The sequence below is a fragment of the Tenrec ecaudatus genome, chromosome 10 (genome assembly GCF_050624435.1).
Source record: "Tenrec ecaudatus isolate mTenEca1 chromosome 10, mTenEca1.hap1, whole genome shotgun sequence".
NCBI lineage: Eukaryota > Metazoa > Chordata > Mammalia > Afrosoricida > Tenrecidae > Tenrec > Tenrec ecaudatus.
This window is the reverse complement of record NC_134539.1, coordinates 56,765,700-56,786,685: the sequence shown is the minus strand read 5'-3', so window position 1 is coordinate 56,786,685 and position 20,986 is coordinate 56,765,700. Positions and strand designations below refer to the sequence as shown.

The window sequence follows — 20,986 nt, the reverse complement described above, 5'->3', positions numbered from 1 at the left end:
CCTTCTTCTCTCCTGAGAGCTCCTGCTCAGTCTGCTTCACGGACTTCTCTTCCACTTCATGCTGTTTAACTGTGAGCATTTTTTCTGCATTTGATTTCTATTTTCCTTCTCACAAGTCTGCTGGATGTTCTCTTCTATTTAAAGAGCCTCACTACCACTGGAAGGAGCCCTTATGGTGCAGTGGTTAATCTCAACTCAAAGGTGCCCAGTTTGAAACCACCCCCGCCCCCCATTCTAAAGGTGACCAGGAGAGAGATGTGGCAGTTGACATCAGTCAAAATATTAGGAGTCAGAATTTACCTTAAAACAACAACAAAAGTTTTGCTTTAAAAAAAATCTTCTACTAATTCACCTCTAGTTTCTTAGTGATCTCCAAATATGTGTTAGTCTGGGTACATTAGGGAAACAAATCCACCAAAATTCATATGTATAAGGGAGAGTTTTATAAAGGTTAGGTGCACATCATAAAAACATCCCAACCCAGTGTTGCCCCAACCCACAAGTTCAACATTAAACCACATGTCTGACACCAATCTAAAAAGTCCTCTTGCATCTCACAAAATATACAATATGATGCCAACTGCAGGAGGAAAGCTGAATCAGTGACTATGCAAGCATCTCAGCGCAGGCAGGAGTCTCCACACAGCTGCTCCAGCACCCAGGGCTGCATTGGGGGTAGGTCCATGCAGCTTCTCCTTGGGGATGTCTTGCAGGAAGTAAGCCTTGCCAGCTGAAGCAGGGAATTGGCTAAGGCAGCTGCACCCTGCTCTGACCATCACAAAGCAAGAGAACTGAAAACTAGAAAGCAAGGCTCACCAAGCCATTTATCCCTCTGCCTTTCAATGAACCCCATATGTGTTTATTGGCCAGGTTGGCACAATGAACTAGGTACCTCAAAATTATCTACCTTTAGTTCTGGTCTCTCTTAATTTTGGGACTGAAAAAATTCTGTTTACCTCTTGGAAATCCTGACCTGGATATCCAAAAGTCACCTCCAACTCAAGAGGTCTAAGAATGAAATAATTATCAGCCATCTCTTTCATTGTTCTTTATTATTATAAGTGGCATCATTATGAACCTCGTCACCAAGTCAAACCCAGGAGTCTTCACAAGAGCTTCCTTTCTGCACCCTACCTCCGCCCTTCCTCCAGATTCAGTCTTACTACTTTTGCCTCCCAAGTATTCTATTTGCCCTCTTTTCATTTTTCTCCATGAATTTTAAGATACCTTATTCTGACAACATCTAGCTTTGACTCCTGTAATAGCCTCTTCTGTTTGATCCTAGTCCTTGTTGAAAGCCGCCTACTACTCCCCGCAGTTTCAGTGTCCATCTACAAAGAAAGCATAGGGTGTCTCTGTTTGAAATCCTCCATTGGCTCCTGTGGATCCCACTCTGCTAATCATAGAGCTTGATTTATTTAATTCATCCATTAAACAAACTGATTTAATACTTACCATTTGGTGTGTATACCTGCTTTTGAAAAACCAGCCCTTGGAGACTCAATGTTTCCCAATTTGACTCTGATACATATTGGATCAGCATGATTCAGAGTCATCTGAATGACAACTCTGTGTGTGTGTGTGTGTTTATACCACAAATGGTTCTAGATCTTGGGAACACTCGGTGAGTAGGGGTAGAAGAAACTCTGCCTTCTAGAAACTCTCATTCATGTATAAAAATATGATTAAAATATATTGTAAAATATGTTGAGACTGTTTTATCTCCAGCCAATCCCTACCTCAAAATTCCCACTGTAGAAATTTGAAAATGTTGGGAGATCCTGGACTCACACTGCACCCCTTCCACCTTTTTCATCCACTGCTCTGCTGCCCTGGGCTACCATGCTCACCTTTCTCTCCTCTACAAATGCCTCTTTGTCCTCTAAAACCTCTCCTGAATGTCACCTCCAGGAACGATTCGCAGAGTCCCCAGCGGGCACTGGGTGGCAATTGTACATCTTAAATCGTGGTCATTTTGGAAACTGAGAGTGCTCCACAGAATTTGGTCCAACACTGTGTTTAACCTGTGACGTTATATTGAACATGCTATTACTGTGTCTTATCCAGTCCCCCGGATAAGAATAGTAGTAGGAACTCAATAAATACTTGTTCAATTTTACCAAACCGGCCCAAAATGATACTCTAAGATGTTAATTTCACTTTCCTTTTTGAGAACTCTTCTGTAGAGTTTGCTGATCGTTTTAGGGGAACACTCAAAAGGAAGTTTTTACAAATTCACATTCCTACATGTGACTGCAAATGAATTATTTATGAGGAAAATAGCCGTAAGTAAATTTTATAACCATGTTGTTACTTTAAAAAAATAGTGTTTAGGATATCAAATTCCACACAAAATTGCCCTTGATCTTATTTTTTTTTATTTTTGTAGTTTTCCAGATATTCTATATTTCCAGAAGTTTATGCCTCGATTTGATTTATCCGCTATTCTCTATATGCACATGTTTAGTGATGATTTGAGTTTTTTTATTTTAATAGATCATTTTATTGGGGGCTCTAACAGCTCTTATCACAATCCATCCATCCATGGTGACAAGCACATTTGTACATATGTTGCCATCATCATTTCAAAACATTTTCTTTCTAGTTCAGCCCTTGGTATCAGCTCCTCATTTCCCCCTTCCCCACCCTTCCTCCCTCACGAACCCTTGATAATTTATTAATTTTTATCCCCCATGTCTTATACCAAGCACTGTCTCCTGTCACCCACTTTCCTGTTGTCCATCCCTCTCGGAAGGGGTTGTGGTACTTGTTTAGTCCTTTGTCGATGTGAGGATTCAGAGTGAAGGGATGGAGTCTAGCCTCACCATAGCCAATGAGCCCTCTATGTGGGCCTGGCCTTCTCCTGAGTATTCTGGGGCTTCCTGGATTTCATCCTTGGATGCAGGAGACTCTCTCTGCTCACTCCTTTGGAGATGCTGTACTTCTGAGACACGTGGCCCTAAGCTCTGGGAGCTGGAGAAGCCAAATGGGCTACTCTAATGCAACCAGACTCCTGAAAACTGGGGCAGCCACGTGGAGACCCCTGCTAGCGCTGAGATGCTTACTACACCACTGGCCCTAAAGACTTTCTACTCACTGGCCCGTGATGGTCCTGTATTCGGCATCATTACATGTGTTTCGTGAGTCTGAAGAGGACTTTAAAGATTGGTATCGGACATATGACCGTATATCAGACTTATGGGCTTGGACTGGACTGGGTTGGGATGCTTTTTTAATGTACAATTGCTCTTTATATAGAACTCTCTCTTATACACATATGCGTGTTTATGAATTTGTTTCTTTAGTCTACCCATACTAACACAGGGTTACGTGTAGATCATTGTGCCTGATACCTGATTCCATCAACACCACATGATCACACAGGCTGGTGTGCTTCTTCCAAGTGAGCTTTGTTGCTTCTCAGCTAGATGGCTACTTGTTTATGTTCAAGCCTTTAAGACCCCATATACTATATCTTCTTTTTAAATAATTTTTCTTGGGGGTCCATACTATGCACATCACAATCCATCCATCCATCCATTGTGTCAAGCACATTTGTACACTTGTTGCCATCATCATTCTCAAAATATTTGCTTTCTACTTGAGCCCTTGGTTTCAGTTCTTCAATTTTCTCCTCCCTCTCTGCTCCCTCCTCCCTCCTGAATCCTTGATAATTTATAAATTATCATTATTTTGTCATATCTTACACTGTCTGACATCTCTCTTCACCCACTTTTTTGTTGTCTATCCCCCAAAGAGGAGGTTATACGTAGATCCTTGTAATCGGTTCCCCCTTTCTACCCTACCTTCACTCCACCCTCCCAGAATCGCCACTTTCACCACTGGTCCTGAAGGGTTCATCTCTCCTGGTTTCCCCGTGTTTTCAGTTCCTGTTTGTACCAGTGTACATGCTCTGGTCTAGCTAGATTTGAAAGGTAGAATTGGAATCATGATAGTTGGGGGTGGGGGTGGGGAAGGGAACATTTAAGAACTAGAGGAAAGTTGTATGTTTTTTTGTTGCTATATTGCACCCTGACTGGCTCATATCCTCCCGGTGACCCTTCAGGAAAGGCATGTCCAGTTGCCCACAGATGGGCTTTGAGTCCTCAATCTGCATTCCCCCTCATTCACAATAATATTTTTTGTTCCTTGATGCCTGATTCCTGATCCCTTCAGTACCTCGTAATCGCACAGGCTGGTGTGCTTCTTTCATGTGGGCTTTGTTGCTTCTGAACTAGATGGCCACTTGTTTAACTTCAAGCCTTTAAGACCCCGGACACTATATTTTTTTATAGCAGGGCATTGTCAGCTTTCTTGACCACATTTGCTAACGCACCTATTGTGTCTTCAGTGATTGTGTCAGGGAAGGTGAGCATCACAGAATGCCAGATTATTAGAACAAAGTGTTCTTGTGTTGAGGGAGTTCTTGAGTAGACACCCAATGTCCATCTGCTACCTTAATACTTAATGTATAAATATATGGTGACAGTCAAAAGAAGGAAACTATTGTAGGAATCAGATGATTTCTTAGCAAACTATTTCAAAGCATTGAACCGTAGAACTTACTTAAAATTGGCTTGGGTTGAAGTTGAATTCTGTCATTTTAAAATGCAATGGTATTGGGAAAATATTCATATTTTAAGGAAAACTTCAACTTTGTCATCTTGAAATTAGAAAGTCTTCTGTGTCAAAGGATTATTGTGTAGAATTAAAGTAGTGGACATTACTAGCTACGTAAAATTTAGCATACAGTAGAGCTATAGTAGCGTAGTGGATCGTCGGCTGGCTCGGAAGGTGGGGAAGTTAAAATTACCAGCTACTCCGAGTGAGAAAGATGAGGTTCATCTATTCAATTGACAGCCTTAAAAGGCACAGGGGCAATTCTCCTCTGTCTACTGGGTCACTATGAGTTGGAATGTATTCAATGGCAGGGACTCTATTTTTTTTTCTTCCCATTTGGAGAGAGATTCAGCAGTCAGCTGCCACTCCTTTAATTAACCTGAAGTATAATGAATATGAAGGAAGCATGACTGTTGCTGTTAGGTGTCCTTGGGTTGGTTCTGACTCACATGGCCCTGTGTGCAACAGAGTACAACACTGCCTTACCCCGCTTGATCCTCACCACTGTTGACATGTTGGACCCTCTGGCTGCCGCCACTGTGTCAATGCATCTATCTTATCCAGGGCCTTCCTTTGTTTCACTGCTCCTCTGCTTTATGAAGCATCCTTTTCTGGGGCCTGGTGTCTTCGGATAACATTTCCAAAGTACATTAACCAATATAATGCATTGCTTGATTTCTTGACTGCTGCTCCCATATACATTGATTGTGAATCCAAACAACGTGAAGTCCTTGACAACTTCAATCTTTCTTCCATTTATTATAATGTTACCTATTAGTCCAGTTGTAAGGATTTTTGGTTTTGAGTTGCAATGCATATAGAAGGGTGCTATCCTTGATCATCAGCAAACGTTTCAAGTCCTCTTCATTTTCAATATGCAAAGTTGTCTCATTTGCATATCACAGATTGTTAACAAGCCTTCCTCTCTTTCTGATACCACATTCATTTTCATATGGTTCAGCTTCTCAAAGTATTTGTTCAGGATATAGTTTGAGTAAATGTAATGAAAGGATACAGCCCAACAGACACCTTTCCTTATTTTAGAACATCCCACTCCCTTGTTCCGTTCAAATAACTGACACTTGATCCAGTACAGCATGAATACAGGCATTATAAGAAAAGAGAACACCTAAGTGAAGTCACCGATGGATAAAAGTTCATTCTGTATCAGTGAGATCAGATAGAGGATCTGTAGAACAGGGAGAATTGAGGGTGAGATGTGAGAGAATGGACATAGGACCGGTGAATAACTATACAAAAGATTCTGCTCACAGAATTTATTGAAAGTAAGACTAAAGATAAGATATGCAACAGACCCTGATTGGGTGTCTTTAACTAGGGAAGTGTCATTGCCATGTCTTTGTGTTGCAAGGTCACTCTGAGGGCTGGAGTGATTCTTAGGTGGTAAGAGTTGAATGCTCGTGGATCACGATGATAAACAAGATGATCATTCATGGTGAACCATGTTCAATGTGGCTGCTGGCAAAAGGAACAGGGACTTAGATCAAGAGGTGTTTCCAAAAGTAAAATACGGACTTGTTCCAACGTTTACAGGGAACATGGGAGAAGGATAAGATTTGCAGAGGATTTGGGTACCTATGGATACAAAATAATAGAGAGGATCTGGAAATTAGTTGTGAGTGGAAGAGTCGAGGCTTCTCATGAACAAGACATGGGAGACTGTGGGAGTCTACTGGAATTCTAGAAGAAAGAGGAATGTGGAAAGGTAATGATGGGCTTTGTCGTGTTCAGAGTTTGAGGTGCTGATAGATTTTCTAGGAAGGCTGCTGAGTATGCTGCTGAAAATAAATAATATACAAAATGAATACTAGAATGAACACTCATTCCAGTGGTTTCTAAATATATATTTTTGTAATCACACAACAGTTAGTGAAATGATTTACTATGTGCAATTCTGAATACAAGTATCTAAATTATATATAAATATTATGTATACATATAATACATCTATAACCTTTATAAGTTAGTGGTACAATAATAATTGGCTCACTATTTGCTTAGAGTGGTGCTCAACCTTCCTGATGCCACGGCCCTTTAAATCGGCTCCACATGTTGTGGTGACCCACAACCATAAAATTATTTTTGTTGCTACTTCATAACTGTAATTTTGCTACTGTGATGAGTAGTAATGTAAATATCTTATATGCTGGATGTATTAGGTGATCCCTGTAAAAGGATTGTTCGACCCCCAATGGGGTCATGGCCCACAGGTTGAGAATCGCTGGATTAGAGTGTGGGCTAATCTTCACAGTCTTTGTAAAACAACATTTGTTCTTCTTGGTACACTTGAAGTGTTTTGTCTAATTATTGAGAAAATTAATTTTGTTCGACCCTCATTGTTTCCATTCGACATTGTGAAGTGGTGAGTCCCCCTTTATTTTCCTGTTCACATTGTCCTGTATCATCATCACTCTTGTTAACCTGCATTTTCTTTGCAAGAATCGTAGTAAACCCTTTGCCCATTTTGTGAGAAGTGGTTTCGTTAAAACTACATCACCTACTCCTAAAGTCTGTCCCACTACTCCATGACAATCCAGTGCATTGAAGGAAAAAGAGGACCCAGCCCCTCTCTACTCTAGGGCTCCTGTATTTCCTTCAAGTACCATAAGTGCCTTGTGCAGGCAAAAGGGTTGTAAATGCATAATCAGTAAGTACAGCACAAGTTCTAATGTTTTATGTACCCTCATGTGTTGTCCTGATTAGTAAATTCTCCTTTGAAGACTGCTGCCTTAATTAGATTCTCAACACTAAATCATGCTTTGAGTTTAACGTTTAAAAATGTGAAAGCATTACTTTGGCTAAACAAAATTTGTGGGATAAGTTTAGAACCCAATTTGAATCTTCTTCTTCCTGTTTAAAGCAACTGTTGGGTCTGACTTCCCCAGAATCTGGGTGACAGTTAAAGTCCAAGCCTACCATTTCTGTTGCTATTGTTGATAGTTTCAAGACGTGTTTCTGCTCATGTCTATAGCACATGCACTGTCTTAGTTCAGCAACTAATATGCCCATTGTCCCATATTACAACAAACAAAGCAACATTCCTTTCATGTGGGAGTTTCTCATTTGCTCCAGCTTATCTAATCTTTCCGGGACTTACTGCTCTGCTCTTACTGTCTCTCATCCCTTGTGGTACCTTCATCCCTGACATCATCAGGGTGGGAGGTGTGGTCAAGGGAGGGAGGTAAGGCAGGGAGGTAAAGATGCTTTCGCAGCCAGCATTTTTAAACAGTCTAACATTAGTTCTGTCTGAGTTTGGAATACATTTAGAGTTAGTGCTAACATTTTGTGGTGGTTACGTTTCTGGGGTTATCTCAGGGCTTCCCTTCATATATGAGATCGCTTAGTCATTACTCTGTGGGCATTGGAAAGTACATCTCTTTATCCATTTGCCCGCTCCTCATCCTATGGGCCCTTGGCGAATTTCAATATACTCCAGGTTCCTTTGGCTGGGATCCACTCTTTACTCCACTCAGGACGCTGGAACCCCTACCTGACTCTTCTCTAACTCTGATCTTCTCTAACATGCCAATTATCTAATAACCAATGGCAGCCCCACTGCTGCAGCACTTCCACCAGCCTTTCTTTAGACTGCTCTTTTTTGGAATCCATTGTTTCCCATTTCTCTAAACTGAGTCAGTGTTTTCCAAGCTCAAGGGGATATTTGTCCTGTTCAGTGGTCTCCATGAAGCTCTTTTCTCTGGGCTCAATGTGAGGGACTTCTGCCTCCAATTCCCGTCCACCCAGAGGCGGGGCGTGGTGGGGTGGGGAGACTGGAAGCATATTCTAGTTTGCACTCCAACTCCGATGGCAATCCCAACAGCTGGTATTTTGTGCTGTTGAAGGCATTGAGAAGTTCAGATTCACAAAAAAAGGCAATTTTCCTACCTTTTCCTAAGCTCTGAAGAGTGATCATGGCCCTTTAGCATATGTTGTCTATTTTATTTAAAATCTTATGTAAATCCTGTTTTTAAAATAAAGTTTTATTTTTAAAATCCATTTAATCATGACCTGAACCCTAAGAGGTACCCATCCTCCTCTTTCACCCTTTACAGATGCGGAAATTGAAAAGAGAAGGTTCACTGTGATGGTCAAGGTCACCTGACTTTGTAGGTCTGGAGCTTAGGCATGATGTCTAAGTGGGTCACCTGGATGCATGTTGAGGCTGGTTAAATCAGTTAGTCGAGTTGGACTCACTAGGCAGCATAGGCACCTTCTCAGATGCAGCAACCGACTCACTCCCGTTCTTCCGTGATCCTGTTAGGGGTAGGGATTACCTTCCGCCCCTTTTCCAGGGTGTGGCCTGTGACCTGGCAGTCCACATAGAGAGCTCCAGAGGAGGGGTTGGGTAGTGGACCCTGCTGCTGGATGGCCATCTTCTCTCATTTTCTGCATCCGATGTAAATAATTTATAATAGCAACAATTAGAGAATGCACTCTGTGTGGGATGAACTCAATCCCCTTAATAACACTGCAGGCTTATAAATAGCACAATTCACCTGGGGCCTTGTGAACCCTATATGCTAAGTTCCTGTCAGCAGTGACTCCAACTCCACCAGGGCTTCAGCTCTGTGATTCACCCAAGGTCACTGAGGGTCAAGGTCAGTGAACAGCATGGAACCAGTGTTTCTTTCACAGACTATGAACTCCAATAACAGGAAAGTCCAGGCAAAAATCTCAGAGGAAAACACCATCTCTGAAGCAAGTGGTGATTGAATCCTTGGGTGGGTAACTCATTCCTGTGCTCAGCTGCTAACAGAAAAGTTGGAAGTCGGATTCCACCTCCAAGCAACTCATAAGAAAGACTTGATGCTGACCCCCACCCTGGTGGGGCACAGTCTGACTCTGACCCTCGGGGGTCACCATGGGGTGGAATCGACTCGATGGCAGTTTGTTTGGTTGGCCTTTAGGGAATGGAGCATAGGGATTATTTTATTTGCAGTGTAAATATTATTTGTTTATTTTATTGTTTATTAATTTCAAAGGGAAGAGATAACTGGGAAGTAGCTCAGCAAAGGACTTGAAGGGAGAGTGAGCTGAGTTTCCTAATTGGAGATAAAAACAGGGTGTGTCCTACAGTGGGAAGAGGGCGTTCTGGCCCAGTGTGGCCCATAGAAGTAGAATGAAAGCCACATATGTAATTGCAGATTTTCTAGCTGAGATTCAAATAATTAAAAGGAAACCGGTGAAATGAACTTTACTCATATATCTTATTTCACTCAATTATCTCCAAAATAGTAATATTCCAACAATTAATCAATATAAAATTATGTTCTGTTATTTGGACCAACTCTGAAATCTGGTTTTACATTCACAGCACATTTGGGTTTAGACTAGCTACATGTCAAATGGTTGATAGCCACATAACTCCCTGATTGATAGCACCTCTGAATTCCAGGACTTCCATTTGCTAGATTTGGGTTGGGCCAGCCGCTTCACTTCACTTCACTGAACCTCAGTCTCCCCTCATCTATAAAATGAGGACCTTAATAGTCCTTCCCTATTAGAGCATCGCCATGAAGTCACGTGTGTAAAGCAGCTAGCTCACTTCCTTGCTCACAGTAAACCCAAACCAACTAAACCCACAGCCTTTGATTCAGACTCATAATGACCCTGGATCCCACAGTAGAACCACCCCTTTGGGTTTCTCACTCTATCGGTCTTTACAGCAGCAGAGAGCCCCATCTTCTCCCCACGGGGTGCTGGTGGGATGGGACTGCTGACCTTTTGGATAGCACCCAACTCATAACCACTATGTCAGCAGGACTCCTTGGCACGGAGTAAATGTCCAGCTGATACATGATTCTCTCCTTGAACCGACTTTTATAGCACCTAAATGAAGTTTCCCGAGTGAACGATTAAAATACAACCTCACCTCCACCTAACCAGTGACTCCCAGATCCACGCAGACCCCTGGTAACCCCGCGTGCTTCAGAGGAGAAGCGTGTTGCTCAGCTTTTCAGTGGCTACTTGTTGGCAAGCAGAACACCAAGTCTCTCTTCTGAGTCAGCGCTGAGTGGATTGACTCGCCAACCTTTTAGTCAGCAGCTGAGCATGTTCGCCAAGTGTGCCACTTAGGGACTCCAACCTCCTGCCCTAACCAATCCAACGTACACTGACCTTCTCACCTTCCACAGACATCATTTCCCCTCTGAGACATCTGCACAACTGTCTCCTTACTTCTTTCTGGTCTTTGCTCAGAACTACTGTAGCAAAGAAGCTGTCATTTGTTACCCTGTCTGCTATCAAGAAATTAATAACCACTATACTCCATTTATGTCCAAAATGGGAGTCTTTATTCTAATCGGTGGCTACCGGAAGGTCTCAAGTCAATCTTACAAATCCCTGAAAGCCACAGCGATATTCAGATGGGGTTTATAAGGACAAAACCACAGCCCGTTTGGCAAGTGGTGTGTTGACTGGGTGGGTGGGGGTGGGTGAGATTTGAGGGGTTGAAGTGAGGCTATTACATTCCTTCCAGTGGGTAAGTGGGGAGAGGTTGAGTTGTCCACACTTCTTAGAGCAAGCAGTTTACAGAAGCCAAGATAAGCATTAATCTTTGCGTAACTTCGGGAAGCAGGGCAGAGTGGAGTAAGGAGGGACCAAGGGCACATTCCAAGAACAGGAGGATGTTGACAATTGGGTTGGGCAATGTTGACACTCTGATGGACAGAGCACATCTCAAGGTCAAGCCAGACAAGGGGAAAAAAGAGGTTATATGATTTAGGGATGAAAGATGCCTGAAAAGCATTTTAAACTTCTCAAATGGGGCCACACGAGTCTAGCTTAGGGAAAGGTTCTCACAGTATAAAAAGCTATGTTCTGTTCTCAGTGCTACCTTGATTGCCACATATGTAGTTACTGCGCATTTGTTTATCTGTCCCCACCCCCACACTGGAAATGAAGGTCCCTGAGACTTTTGGCTGCCTACTTGCTCTGAAAGCTCCGGCTTCTACACAGTGCCCAACACATAATAACTGCTCACTGTGTTGATGGATGACTAAATCCCCGGAACACCTACAATGGTTTGCCCTTAATATAGAACATGGAAATGAAATGCACCATTGTAGCTGGGTGAAGGGGAGAAAGCTCAGAACCATGGCATGGACCTTTCTATAGAATATCGTACCTATCTTATTTTAAAATACAATTTAAATTCTATTAAAAATAGCTTCATTGAAAAACACGCTTTAATCATTATCAGCTATAGAGGTGTTCATTCTGTTTTGTCCTCTTTTTACAAATGGGGAAACTAAAACAGATGGATGAATTACCCTATCCAAGGTGACCCAGTTTTGTAGGTCATTAACTCAGGTCTGCAAGTGGAAGGTGTGGAGGAAGCACAATCACAACACTTCCATTAGGGGGTAGGCAGCTACCAAGGGAACAGACATTCTCCACAGTAGATGCTCAACGAAAACTGATTTTGTTTTCCAGAATGGACGTCAGCATTGGTCATTATATGTATTACAACATTTAGATAACATGGACAATTCTTGCTCTTGACCCCCAAAGTATATGTTCCTAATAAAATGCATGTTCTAAAGACTTCCATTTATAGGTTTAGTGCTCTGTGAATTATTATGATTTTCTAGGTCAACAGAGATGTATTTAAACGTTGTCCTGGAAACCTTTCTCCTTACTAACTGATGTAAGTGTGGATTATATTAGAGGTTCAAGCAGAGCTACACACACTTGCTGTCATGCGCAGACAGTCTGGCAGGATAAAGAAGTACTTACTCTGAAGCGAGAGGACAGGACCGTGGCCCAGCCTGCTACTCGAGGTGATGCAGAGCAAGTCTTTGACGTGGCAGGCCTCGGCGTCCCGATCAGAGCAGGCTCAGACCATTTACATGAGCGCTTCTCAACCTTTGCTAATGTTCTGCATTGTTGAGGGCCTCTCCTGTACCACATAGGATGCTGTACCACGTAGGATGCTGTACCACGTAGGATGCTGTACCATGTAGGATGCTGTACCACGTAGGATGCTGTACCATGTAGGATGCTGTACCATGTAGGATGCCTCTCTGCCTCCCTGATCTCTACCCTTCAGATACCAGGAGCAACCCCTCAACCATGGCAAGCAAAGATGCCTCTAGACATTGCGAAATGGCCTCTGCTGGCAACATCAACCCTTTGGGAGACCCACTGGGTTAGAGCTTACAAAGTCTAGGTCACTGTAATTTTATTTTGTAGGTGGAGGTCTCCATCCCTCACACACACACACACACACACACACACACACACACACACACACACACACACTGCTATTCCACGTACAGTCTGGTTCCACTTTTGAAGGCTGAGGTGTTCTGTGTTCTGGTTCATTGTGCACAGTCTGGTAGCTGGGCAATGCCGCTGCAGCCTCCCCCTCTGCTCTCACTCGCAGCAGAAGTCATGTAGCAGGGCTGTATGGGTGACATACTGCGATGCCAGAGTGTTGTTGCTTTCCTCTGGGAGCACTGAACAATCACCCCCACCTCCTGCTTGACATTCAGGTGGGCTCTGGCAGACAATTTTGGCAGCTGAAGCTGTTAACAGTTCTGCACTCAACGTGTATGGCTTTGTTTTAGGCTCAGAACAAAAGTTGGGGCCACAATGAGCTTCTGCCAGCCCACCGCTCTGCTCCTGACAGCTGGGGCTTGCAGTGCCAAGCGTATGTTTTATTTTTTTTAGAAACTCATCATAAAATAGTACAATTGGGCAACCGAGAGACAGACCCAATTGGGCAGGAAATTTACATCTACCTATAATACAATGTTCTATGTCTTAGTTTTTCTTTTCGCCTATTTTTAGATGGAGTGTAGACAAATAAGGTATGATATGTAATTATGGTTATATACGGCTTTAGAAGTATTGTGCCCTCCCCTATGTTTCAGTGTCTGATGGAGGGATGTGAGGACTAAAGAGAGGGCTTTCCTGCCTTCTGAAGGCTCTGCCTAGTGAGAGCTGCAGGGTGCAGCACATGTAAAAGGCACATGAAAAAACATAATAATATATAATAAGCGTTAACACATACAGTGATCATTAAATAAATGAGACCTAAGAGGAAGTCAAAACTAACACTTCAGGAGATGGTTGAGGGCATGACCTTAAATAGCTACTGAAGGACACATAGAACTCGGTTAGGTAGTAGGGACAACATGATCTAAGATACTTCCTAGCAATGGAAAAATTGACACCAGGAGTGTCACCATCCATCATTGTCAACATTGATGTCATTTGTTGAGTATTTATGGTAAGCCAGACACCGAATGGAACTCTTTACATAAATTATATCATTTAATTATCCCCAGTAGTGTTGAATGTAAGTGCTACTGCTAACCACACTTTAAACACCAGGGAATAGAGAATCAGAAAATTAAAGTAACTTGCCTTATGGAATCTATTTATAATCCAGGTTCAAAGTTGCCTTGGACGATGGAATAAAATAAGCACGTTAAAGTAAGTGGGAAGAGGTGGAAATTAAAAGTAAATTAACAGAAGAGTAAATTAAGCTAGACATGGAATGGAGGTGAGATGACACAAACAAGACTTGCACATTTTCCAAAAGTTAGAGGTGGTATTGTGCTTCCTCTTCTCTCCTCCCCAGGAAGTTTCTACATAAGCCGTCCTTTCCTGAAAACACCCAAGCCAATGCCATCGAGTGGACTTGAACTCATAGTTGCCCCTTAGTCTCAGCATAGTGGTGACACATTGGGCCGCAATACGCAAGGTACGCAGTTCGAAACCACCAGAAGTGAGAGAGATGGGGCTTTCCACTCCTTTTAATAGTTACAGTATCAGAAACTCACAGGGCAGTTCTACCCCATCCTATAGGGTCTTAGTGAGTTGGCAGCAACTTAATGTTGGTGAGCTTGTTTGTCGTTTGAATCTCTGCATTCTCCTCATCAGTTTCAGTGGGTTACGTTTGTTGCTGTTATTGGTGTTGCCCACTGCCATCAAGTCCTGTCTGACTCAGAGCGAACCTATGTAGGCTTTTTGAGGCTGTAAATCTTTATGGGAACAGATTACTTCATCTTTGTCTTATGGAGACACAGCTGGTGGTTTGTAAATACTGATTATGATTAATAATCTAATGTTTACCCTACAACATCAGCAGAGCTCCACTATTGTTGATAGTGGCCCTCAGTCAATTTTTATAAAGAAATAGCTCATATGACAGAGTAGGAGCCCTGGTGGCATAGTGGTTATGCATTGGACTGAAGTCCACAAGGTGAGCAGTTTGAAGCCATCCTTAACTCCCTAGGTGAAAGACAGGGCTTTCTATTCCTATAAGCAGCTACATTCTAGGAAATTCACAGGAGCAGTTACATTCCATCCTATAGGCTCGCTATGTGATGGCATTGGCTGATGGCAGTGAGTTTGGTTTTGGGCTTTTTGATGCTACAGTAGAACTATCCCATAGGACTTTCTGGAGTGGAATCTTTATGAGACCAGATGGTTAGCTCTTTCTCCTATGCAGCCCTGGGCTTTTTCAAACTGACAGCTTTTTGTTTACTAGCTAAATGCTTAACTGTTGCTCCACCAGGGTTTCTTTATGCTAATCCCACCAGTGAGTGGTTTACCTTTCTGCGTTGTCGTTGGCTTTTGTATGAACACAAGAGAACCTAGAAGCTCAGGAGACCAGCAGGTGAATGCTCTGGCCATGCTTCCTTGGTGTAAGGGAAGCACTGAGCATTGCAGCATCAGACTCTGTTAGGCCGGGTTGACTGAAGAAACAACTCCATTGACACTCAGACATGTCTAAGACAGAACTTATATCAAGAACACATTCCAGCGCAGGCCAACTCGAGCTCATAAGTCTGATAGTAATCAATCAGTCCCTCTTCAGACTCGCACAGTCACATGGAATGATGCAGAGAATACTGGAAGATCACAGGCTGGTAGGTGCTGCAAAGTCATGTAGATCCAAAGTTGGTGGAAGACATTGCAGGGCTCTGGCAAATCCCAAGATCAGAAAGCAGGAAGGATAAGACAGAGAGGTGGGAAAAGAGAGAGCGAGAGCGAGAGAGAGAGAGAGAGCGAGAGAGAGAGGCTAGACTTCAGAGAGCTATTGATCCTGGTCACTCCTCCAAGGGAGGTCATCTAACTGTGACCTGATTGATACACTAACTCCACCCATATTTTCTTACTGGTGCCATGTTGGAAAAAAAAAATACCACAGATACAAATGAGCTCCACAAATTCTTTGTCCATTGGGTATTTAATCCAGAAAGTAAATATAGCAATATTTAATTTTATTATCATGATAATAATTCATCATAAGGCATTGTGTATTCCATTCAAAGAAACAAAGCATAAGAGTTGGCTTAGTGGACACATATGTGTATGTGAGACGCAATAAATGAGAGTTGTGGTCATATGAGGCAGGTTGTTTTGGAGAACGGTGGAGAGAGCAGACACGTGAGTTCCATCTCCACACCCTTACTGGCCATCTGAAACGGTTTCTACATTCCTTAAGTTTCTGCTATTCATTCAACACAGTAGCTGCCATAAGTACCCACAAAGTGCCTAATGTAGAGATATTGGCAATTAAGTCCATCCTCTCTTATACAGATTTGGAAACGAAATTCTTTTTAGTTTATAATTCTTTAGCAGTTTATCCACATTCACACAGCATGTGAACAGCAATGCAGGAAGGTGATCCCAGAACTCCTTGGGTTTTATGTCACACAGCCAGAATCTGTTCTGCTTTTATAAACCTGCAAGCATTGTCCTGATAAAAGATATTTTTATGAGATTGTGTTAATTGCATTTTTTTATTTCCTCTCTCTCTTGCTCTCTCCCCCTTCCTTTCACCTCCCTTCCCTTTCTTTCCTTTCCCTTTTTCCTTTTTCTTATTCTTTTCTGCGCAGGACTCCACAGAATGGAGCAAGAATGAGAGGAAAAAGGCCGGCAGAAAAGCATGAACTGGAGGTTTGTTGAGCTCCTCTACTTCCTGTTTGTATGGGGCCCTCTCTCGGCGCAGCCCTCCCACCAGGAACCAGCTGGGACAGACCAACATGTCTCCAAGGAATTTGATTGGCTTATTTCAGACAGGGGGCCTTTCCACCACTCCAGGAGCTACCTATCCTTTGTGGAAAGACACCGTCAAGGATTTACAACCAGATATAAAATATACAGGTAAGACATGAGCTGAGCTACTTGTACTTTGCAGTCATCATGTGCTTTGTGGGATCAGACCTTGGGTTGGGCCTTGCTATACAGGATGGTTTCTGAATGTTGGTATCACATTTTTTTCTCATCTTTTAATTACCAAAGAGTTCTAACAATCACAAAGTGATGATGGAATAGCTAGCCCTCATTGAGTACTTCCTATCTGCTGCACATTTTGCTTACAGTTTACACATTGTCTCATTGAAACCTTCACATTGCTTCTCCAAAGCATAGATTCCATCTGTAGTAGAGCTAGAATCTAAATCCAATTTACCTGTACCCATAGTGGGAGTATTTCTACTCAATCCTATCAGCTATAAATATTCTTTGGCAAATTCTACTAATGTGTCCAGTAGCCTACCCAAATATATTTACACCCTGAAAACCAATAAGAATGTTCAATGAACCTGCAACTTAAGTAGATCTTATCATTCATTCAGGCTCAGCCCAACACCCTTTCTGCTCTAACATTATCTTCCATTTCCCCCACTTAATGTAACCCCCAGTGCCATGATATTTCCACCATTGTCTGCACTTATTGGTAGGTGACATTAGTAGGTTCTGACTCAGAAACCCTTGGCGCACAAGAGTAAATCAAAGTGTATGACAGAATGAGACCCTGGTTCTGCACCATCCTCACAGTCCTTGCTACGGGCAAGCCCATCTTGCATCTTCTACTGTGTCAATTCATTTCATTGAGGCACTTCTCATTACCACCGACCTTCTGATTCACCAAGCATGATGTCCTTTTACAGGATCCCTCTTGATAATGGGTCGAAAGTGCAGGAGACTCAACTCTAAGGAGCTTTCTGATTGTATTTCTGCTAGACAGATTTGTTTGTTGTTTTAGCAGCCCGTGGTCTATTAAATATTCTTTGCTGACACCAACATTTAAGTACATTAATTCTTCTGTAGTCAAATTTTTGCATGAATATGAGGTGATTGAAAATTCATTGTCTAGTTTTGCATGCATATGAGGTGATTGAAAATACCATGGCCTCAGTCAGGTGCATCCTATTCCTCGAAATGACATCTTTTCTATAACACTTTAATGAGGTCTATTGTAACAGATTTTTAAAGTGCAGTATTGTTTGATTTCTTGACTGTTCATTCCATGGGTATTGATTGTGGATCCAAATAAAATGAAATCTTTGAAGCTTTCAAGCTTTCCTTCCCTTATCATGATGTTCTCTATTGGTTCACTAGTGAGAGACTTTTATATTCTTCACGGTCAAGTGTAATTTATATTGTAGTCTTTGATGGTGTGAAGCCCTTCAAGTCCTCTTGACTTTTATCAAACAAGGTGTGTCATGAGCATAAAGCAGGTTGTTAATAAGCATTCCTTACACTTATCCCTCTAATTTAAATCTATTTGTCAATAAAGTGAATTTTTTGAGGGAAGAGCTTATCGAGAGTACATTTTTGGATTCACATATTGAATTTGGCCCTGTTGTGTAATTATAAGTACACAATGAATGACTCTGGATCTACATAACTTGGAGAACACAAAACTCAAAATAAATGAATAGAGGAACCCCCTGGAAATTAATCTTTATCTTTAGTTTTTGAAAAAAAGGACCAAATTGTGTCACTTCTGGAACAATTAGAATAGTTGCGCCAGGCAGCATGGTGAAGAACAGGATCCTGGCTTGTGGGCAAGTCTCCTTTGCACATTTTGTGGCTTGTGGGGATTGAGTTGGATAATGCAGGACATCTCCACTAACTGTAAAGAAGTCCTTGTGATTGTACTCATGGCGGTTCTGCGATGACTCTTTCTTTCTTTTAAATACTTTTATTGGGGGCTCTTACATCTCATCACAATCCATACATTCCTCCAAAGTGTCAAGTATATCTGCACATATGCCTCCATCATTATTTACAAAGCATTCTCTTCCCACTTGAGCCCCTGATATCAGCTCCCCATTTCTTCCTCTTTCCTCTCTCATGAACCCTTAATAAATTATAGATTACTTTTTCCATATCTTACATCATCCTCCATTGCCCCTCAGCCACTTTTCCATTATTCATCCCTCCGGGGGGGGGGTTTCTAGATTTTTCCTTGCGATTGATTCCCTGTTTCTCCCCCCATCCTCCCCTAATCCTCCTGGTATCTTGACTCTCCTTGTTGGCCCTGAGGGGTTTATCTGTCCCCAATTCCCTGTGTTACAGGCTCTTATCTGTAGCAGTGTGTATGCTCTGGTCTAATTTGACTTGTAAGGTAGAATTGAGGTCATGAAAGTGGGGTGAAGGAGACACCAAAGAGCTAGAGGGAAGTTGTGTGTTTCATCGGTGCTACACTGAACCCTGACTGGCTCATCTCTTCCCTGTGACCCCTCTGTGGGGGGATGTCCAATAGGCAATGACTTTTTCTATCCAAAAGTGAATGAATAAACTTTCTATGGGCCTTGAAAAGTAGAAAAAGCCCTGATGGCATACTGGGTTATGTGAGGGGCTGTACACTTCAAGGTCAGCGGTTCAAAACCAGGAGAAAGAAGAGGTTTTCTATTCCCTTAAAGAGGTGCAGCCTCAGAAACCCACAGGGGAATTTCTACCCTGTCCCATACATAGTCAGAATCAACCTGATGGTGGAGTGAAGAGTGAGCACAAAAGAGATATAGGAGAGAGATTCTTCTAGTGACAGGGAAAATTGGAGACACAAAGAAAATGAATATGAGGTGGGTCAGGGAGGGATTCAAACACAAAGATGAGAACTATGGGATTTTTTTTGTTAAAAGCGAATATCAGAATATCCCAAACACAATGATTCTAGGGATTATTCCTGGAAAAAACCATCTAAGAACCACAGTGTGAATTTTAGAATATCTTATTTCTTTTGAAAGTTTATTCATTTAAACTTTTATTGACATATAATTCATGTGCCATTCAATGCAATGTCTAAAATATATTTAAAAGACTTGTGCAGTCATTACTACAATTTTAGGACATTTTCTTAATTCTTGTATCCATCATCATTAGCTCCCTATCACCACCAACCTCCCGTCCCACAACTCTCAGGAACTATTGATCTAGTTACTGTCTCTATAGATTTCTCTCTCTCAGATTTCACGTCATAGTGAACCTACAGGACAGGTTAGAACTGCCTCTGTGGGTTTCTGAGAGTATAGCCCTCGGCAGGAGTAGAAAGCCTTGTCATCTCTCCCCTCAAAGGAGTTACAATCTTGGAAACTCACAGGGGCGGCTCCAACCTACCCTATAGGGTAGCTATGAGCCAGAAACAACTCCATGGCGGTGAGTTCAGGGATTTTGTTTTGTTTTGGATTTTATATAAAGAAAATCACACAACAACCTCTCCCCACCAACAAACTATAAAAATAAACACAGTAAAACCTCAATCTCAAAGAAAGAACACACTAAAAATGGAAACCAATTAAAAATGGACTCAAAGGGAAAACCAATGATGTTACATTTTAGCCTAACTATATCATAACAACTCACTTTCTGATGTGCTCCGTCTGTGAGCAGGGCTGTTCACATCCCTGATCAATGGTCCAAGGGGATTCATTGGAGAGTTAATCCACATGGAGACTTTGGCCTTTCACGGTCATCTATAGTCTTCTGTAAACTGGGTGCTTAGAATAGGATATCTTGCCTGTTTGAATTTTTGTCCAACGATAGCGCCTTATTCTTATGTATAGCTTTTTTCCCCCTTCACTTTCTCTGAATCCCCTCTGCTCCCCGGAGATCACTGTCAAAGTGCCTTGGTGGTGCAGTGGTTAAGTATATGGCTGCTGTTCTTTAGGAGAAAGATGTGACATTCTGCTCCTTTAAATATTTTAAGTTTTGGAAACCCTGTGGTTTGTTCTTCTCTGTCTTATAGGATAACTATGAGTTAGAATTGATTTGATGGAAATGGGTTTTAGTTTAAGACCATTTTAAGGTTTAGGAGACTGGCATTCATAGTTCTATTTTAAAGATGAATAATTTAATAGTTTGAATCAAGTTATAGCATAGAAAGTGTGGAGTTTCTACTGAGAACAAAGTTTGCTTATAAGGTTACTGCCTTACTCATAAATGTGCTAGGACTATAGGCTTCCCATAATTGATGACAAATTTTTTTCAATGTCTATCATTTCCCCTGTGCTGGATACTGAGGATTGTGGATATCCGTGATCTAATTATGATGGGGTATGGCAGTGGTTACAGTCGAGCTTTGTAAGGGCAGGCATGG

General features: G+C 42.0%; 1 protein-coding gene across 1 annotated transcript in view; it reads left to right on the top strand.

The window, feature by feature from the left end:
• BRINP1 (BMP/retinoic acid inducible neural specific 1) overlaps nucleotides 1–20,986 on the top strand; it is a 216,740-nt gene that overhangs the window by 38,631 nt on the left and 157,123 nt on the right. Inside the window, exon 2 of the mRNA XM_075559034.1 lies at nucleotides 16,497–16,764. Within this exon, the coding sequence (XP_075415149.1) occupies nucleotides 16,547–16,764 (218 nt within the window). The 5' untranslated portion in view covers nucleotides 16,497–16,546. The remainder of the gene's footprint in view (nucleotides 1–16,496; nucleotides 16,765–20,986) is intronic.